The sequence below is a fragment of the Podarcis cretensis genome (genome assembly GCF_951804945.1).
Source record: "Podarcis cretensis genome assembly, chromosome: 4".
In the NCBI taxonomy this organism is placed as follows: Eukaryota; Metazoa; Chordata; class Lepidosauria; order Squamata; family Lacertidae; genus Podarcis; species Podarcis cretensis.
Genome location: NC_137173.1, coordinates 74,920,979 through 74,926,978, shown reverse-complemented (window position 1 = coordinate 74,926,978; position 6,000 = coordinate 74,920,979). Strand labels below are relative to the sequence as shown.

General features: G+C 49.3%; 1 protein-coding gene across 2 annotated transcripts in view; it reads left to right on the top strand.

The window, feature by feature from the left end:
• Positions 1-1,129: 1,129 nt before the first annotated feature.
• Positions 1,130-6,000, top strand: part of GABRG3 (gamma-aminobutyric acid type A receptor subunit gamma3) — a 309,531-nt gene continuing 304,660 nt past the window's right edge. Inside the window, exon 1 of one of the 2 annotated variants that reach the window (XM_079972872.1) lies at positions 1,130-2,916. In XM_079972872.1, coding sequence (XP_079828998.1) covers positions 2,864-2,916 — 53 coding nt within the window. In that variant the 5' untranslated portion in view covers positions 1,130-2,863. The remainder of the gene's footprint in view (positions 2,917-6,000) is intronic. The other variant, XM_079972871.1, reaches the window with a different exon arrangement.

The following is a 6,000-nucleotide window of genomic DNA, read 5'->3' as shown; positions in this document are numbered from 1 at the left end:
TTTTAAAAAATGGAGCCTAATGAAGTGTTCTGCAGAACTCTAAAACTCTGATTTACAATTGTGAGTTGCTTCTAATAAACTTATGGTGTGTTGTGTTTTTATTCCATTATATCCCATTTAAGTTTACTTGTGCACATAACTTTTTATCTGTTTGTTAGTATTTAAATGATAGGGCTTTTTAATCTCCTTAGTTTTAACACTGTACTGTACTTTCCCCCCTTGCAACTCACATTTCTCTCTGATCTAGTAACTGCAATATGAATGAAATAGAATGATAAACACCTTATTTTCCCCAGGAATCCAACCATGGGGGGGGGGCAAATACCCTTTTAGAAAAATAGCATTTCCCCCCTTTCCATATATTTGTGATGGTTTATGACAATGGCAGACAAAACCATTTTAAAATGAGGATGCAGAGTACGTCTCAGTGATGTGAACCTTTAAAGTGCTTAGATTGTCCTGACTCAACTAAAGCTATTCAGATCTACTAAAGCTATTCAGATCTGAAAATGTCCTCACATTTAGGAAAGCTTCCCCTACATTAAAAAAAAAACCACTTCCTTGCAAATAGAAACCCAGCACAGCAGGCAAAGAACTGAATCTTTCTCTCTAGTGTGGTAGATTTCTATTTGCATGGGATTACAACACATGGGAGTGTTCCAACCAATATTCAGTCTGCAGACGGGATGGGAGTGTTCCAACCAATATTCAGTCTGTGACGTTGTTTGCTCTACCACTTCTGCATGGTAGAGCCTCATCACCCTGTATGGTCACTAGGCCTTGGGAGTCTGGGTTAAATGCCATGGAAGTCCCTGAGACAAGTTATCGACAAATAATTAAAGCCATTGTGGCCTAGTTGTTTGAGTGTCAGACCAGGACCTGCGAGACCAGGGTTCAGATCCCCACTTGGCCAAGAAGCTTACTGGGTGACCTTGGGCCCGTCACTGCCTCTCAGCCTAACATTCCTCACAGGGTTGTGGTGGGGATGATATGAGGAGGGAGAAAGCCATGTATGCAGCCTCAAACTCCATGGAGAAAAGGATGGGATATAGATGCAATAAAAAAGGTAGGAATATACGTTGATTTCCATGTGAGTTAACTGTAGGTTCCATTGATGTACAGTCCTTATAATATAGCTGAGTAGCTTTAAGGAGATCAGGGTCCTTTTCTTACTTACCCTGATAGCAGGGTTCAGACGTTACAAGAGCAACACAGGCAAACAGGTTGGTGATGCTTTTAGAATCTCTTTGGAGTTGGTGGCTACCCATCTCTTTCAGCCAAAGGAACCTAAACGATTTCTCCAAGGCTGTCGAGGACGGGGTTAGTCCTCTCAAAGTCCACCGCAACAGCAAGTTCAGCACAGTTGTTCCAGAGAAGCGTTTCAGCTATTGGCATTCTCTTCGTATTGTGACTTGGGGGCGCGGTGCCATTGTTTGTAGCCAAGGGGATTTGGGTCAACTTTTCGTCTTCCCTTCCTATGGGAGTAAAGAATCGTTATTGCTGCGGGTTTGTTGTTTTTAAATGGGCGGGGGAGAGGGAAATGCCCGTTCCCTTTCGAAATACTTGTTTTCATGCGGACTAGAAACCTGCGCAAACCTTCCTGAGCGCGAGCTACTAGCCCACCTCATTCCCTGCCTGGATATTCCTGCGCTCGCGAGTTCTATTTCGGATCAAGCAGTGGGCGGATGGCAGCAGCGGCGCTCGTGTTTACTCGTCTCCAGATCAAAAGAGGATCCTGCTTGGCCCACCAGATTCTGATTCAGGGTCCTCCTCCTCCGCCTCCTCCTCCTCGTCGCCCATCCCTGGCTGCCAAGTCTTGCCAAAAGCTGCGGTGGGGATGTGACCGCCCTCTTTCGCGCTCGCCTGGCCATCCCTGCAGCTGGCAGGGACCTCCCCGCTCTCGCAAGGACATCCGAGGCAATGTTGACGAGGCTCAGCTCGGCAAGCTCCTCAATAACTGTCAGCGTGGGTCGCCTGGCGAGGAGTCAGCCAAACACAGCAGCCTCCTCGCGAGGCGCGGGCGGCGCCGGGAGCTGCTGCTGTTGCTGCCGCTGCTGTTGCCGTCGCCTAGTCAAGCTGGGGAGAAACTAGACCCCCCATCCCGCTCCTCCAACTGCCCCCTTCCATTTCTTCTGGAGCACCTTGACCCTCAAGGATGGAGAGGCACCGTCTAAGCTCCTAGTGGCTCCAGCTGCCCCGGAACAAGCCAGGGACCTCTTGGCCGTCCGGGGAGGGAGGGAGTGGGGAGACCCACCGGGCGCTTCTCAGGTGGTGAGGGACCCCACGCAGCCTAGGTGATCCAGGTCGGAGGAAGCGTCCCACGTCGGGGATCGGAGCTTTCCTCCTGCCCAACGCCTGATGTGCTTTCTGCAGGCGCTTCTCCTCCTCCTCCTCCTCGGACGTGTCTCCACCAGCCGAGGGGCATGGCTGGCTGACGCGACCCTCCCGTGGACCAGCAGCTTGCTTGACCAGCTTAGACAATTGGGGGGGAAGTGGGGGAGGGGAAGGGGGTAAGGAGGAGGGCTGTGGAGCACCTCGGACCACCTGTCAGACCCTCCTCGGATCCGGAGTCCCTCTGGGATCGAGGGAAAGCTCGCTTTACACTTGGGGGGTCGTGGGGTTGCCTTATGGGAGACGTGGAGGAAAAGCGGAATATGCCTTGCAGCGCGCGGAACTGGGAATAAGGAACAGCCAACAGAGGGGAAAAGAAGAGAATATCCGTGGTTTGCTCTCCCTCACCTCAGATACCACCTCCTCCTCCCCTTTGCCTGAACATCTCCTGCAACCTCTTCCTCCTCCTCCTCCTCCTCCTCCTCTGGGTCTGCTGCACTTTCTCCCCTCGCTTGGCTGCGCTGCTCGGATCATGTCCGCTAAGCTTCTGGTGGGCTTCTTCCTCCTGTCCGTTTTCCAAGCCTGGTAAGTTTCATCTAGCGCGCTTCTCCTAGCCTGCTTCTCTCTCTCTCTCTGTCTCTCCCCCTCCCTCTTTCTTGGAATGTCCGTGTCCGAAAAAACAACCATCTCCAGCTGCCCAAAATAACGTTATGATGACAACAATTTTTGGGGGGGATAGGGGGTGGGTCGCTCTCCTCCACAGCCGTGATTTTCTCCCCAGCTGGGAAGAGGAGCCGTGAAATGGACCAGCTGCGAGCAACTCATAGACACACACTGTCACTTTGTAAGCCCAGATGCTGCTCCTTCCATCCACGCATCCTCTTCCCCCTTCCCCGGGCTCCAGAAATCGCTGGTGGTCGTCCTCTGGAGTCCCTCTCAGTCCCAAGCCCCTTCGTTCGCCCCCACCCATTGAAAAAAAAAAAGGAAGAAGTTTGCTCTGCACTTTGTAAGGGAATCTAAAGCGAGCCTTCCTCGCAAAGCCAGCCCAAAGAAGGCTCTGTTTGCAGGGGACCAGATTCCCCAAGTGGTTTGTATCTTAAGTGGCACCCTCTTATTTTAAAAGAAGATCCACTTGCGAGCGATTTGGGTGGCGCCGCGGTGAGATCCAGGGTTTGACGTTCACTCACCCGGGTCAGGATTTGGGGGGGAACGACGGTTGATCTTTAAACATGCGAGTCGAGGACCAAGACAGGGAGAAATTGATCAAGGCAATTAGCCTGATTAGCCCGCTTTTGTTTCTCCGCAGCTGATCTGGGGAATGTCTTGCGAGGCTCATTTCGTTAGACGGATCAAAGCGATTGCCTAAATATCTTGTCCGGGATTATCCAGAGAGATGGTTTCCTTTGATAATCATATTATACCGGGTTACGATAATGCCTCGGTAATAATCGTGTCACAATCCGTTCTGGAAAATGCCGGCACGGTCATTCATTTTGACCGCGCTTGCCCTGCTCGGGGTGGTTTTATTGGGATCCCTTTTGCCGCGTCTTTGCCATGCCTCTCCTCGCAGAAATAATTCTGCTAAACTTCAGCTAACGGGCAGGATGTCAATCAAAGTTAACTCCTTTGCAGTTGCACCACGTTATTGGGGAAACCCACAATACGCCTTCTGCTTTCCCTTACCACTAACTTTACAGTATGAATCTATGGTTTCATCATTCCGGTGGTATCCACACACCTATAATGGTGGAGAAGTTCTGTTCCCCCTCTAAACCGTCCCCAAATAAGACACCCCAGGGATGCCTGCAACCTCTGAATACAAAATGAGGTGGAAAGCCTTTTCATTCATCTAGAAAGGCATCCCAGAATAACTGGACAACACTTTTTTAAAAAAGTTTAATCTAGTGTTTACAGATACTGCAAATGGCAAGCCCCAGCTTCCCCCTTCACTGCCATCCAGGAGGGGATGCCTCCTCCAAGAGAGCAACGTCCAAAGATGGAGGCCTCTTGATCCATTACAGGAAGAAGGACCAAGTCTCTTGAGGCACCTTAAAGGGGAGGGGGACCTGGGGACCTTCAGCTGGCGTTGCATTGCAGTTCCCATCATCCCTGACCATTGGCCATTGTGCCTGGGGCAGAGGAAACTTAAGAGTCCCAAAAGATATTGGGGGGCCAGAGAGTCCCTACCCACTTGAAGACTAATGAGGAAGTGATTATGCTTGGCTCTAGTCAAGGAAAGGTTATGGTGCAATTTGTTGTATTGAAGGTTCCACAAGACCCAGTTGCTCATCCAGTCTCAGTCTCTCTCTCTCTCTCTCTCTCTCTCCCTCTCTCTCTCTCTCTCTCTCTCTCTCTCTCTCACACACACACACATACACAAGGCAGATTTATTTATTTCACATCGTTGACTAAAATTGCTTTAATCAGGTGACAACTGTACACATTTTATTCTGTCATTTTGCTCTTTCTAACCCTTCCCATTCTCTAATATGCAGTGATAAAATCACCCTGGCTTTATTGAATTGCTTTGGGGTTGGGGAAAATGCTGATGATGTTCCCTTTTAGGGGAGAAATTAGATGGTGGTGCATCTGAAAAAGCTTCAGCCAAAGATCAGTGTCTGGAGCAGTTACTTAGTCCCAGATCCTTCCACAGTGTACAATGTCTCCTGGGATGCTTACAATGTTGACTGGCTCTCAAAGCTTCCTAGCTTTGATTTAGGAACCTCCGAAGCTGCCTTATACTGAGTCAGATCATTGGCCCCATCTTGACTCACTATTGCCCTCACTGATAGGCAGTGACTCTGGGGGGTTTCAGGTAGGGACTTTCCCTATCCTACTTGACAATAGGACCTTCTACACGCACCATTGCCTACTAAGCTAGGGCTCTCCCCTTCTTAGCAAGACCCAAGAGCCACTGGTGAGATGGAAATCCTACTGTGTCCTGCAGCAGATGTGCTAGTTCGATGAGTGAATATTGCTCCACTTTAATTCAATATTATTGCACGGAAAGGAAACAACCCATCTGCAATGGTCGTACCATTCAAGTGACCATGGTGGCATGGTGGATGTTGCCTGATCAGCCCTGTACAAATGGTTCTGTGCATTCCATACAGTTGCCAAAAGGGAATGCTTCTATATATCATCCTCAAGGAACACATGAAGCTCTCTTGATACAGTTGGTCCATCTTATCACAGGACTATCTATTTCAACTGGTTGCAGCTCTTCTAGAGCTTTGGGCAGAGATGGGCATTTCACTCATCCATTTAATTTGGGGATGGGGAACCCATGACCTTCATATGTTGCTAGACTCCAATTTCCATCACCCCTGACCTTTGGCCATGCTGGCTGCAGCTAATGGGACTTGAAGTCCAGCAGCCTCTGAAGGGCTACAGGGTCCCCCATCCCTACTAAACTGAATCTCCCAGGGATTGAACCATTTGCATGCAGTGTGTGTCTTCTCTGCCATTCTGTATTCTTTTTTTTAAGCAATAAACTTCCTGACATAAGGAACTTGCCACCTAAATTAACTTGATCATAGTTGTGTATTGCTTCAGGCTCAACTAAATTAGACACATGTTTTTTTTTCCTTTTATCTTCCTTCAAAGCAGCAGTCATGTGGGACTGTGACTGGGGAAATTCGTCCTGAGGGAAGAGGTGTTCAGTCATAC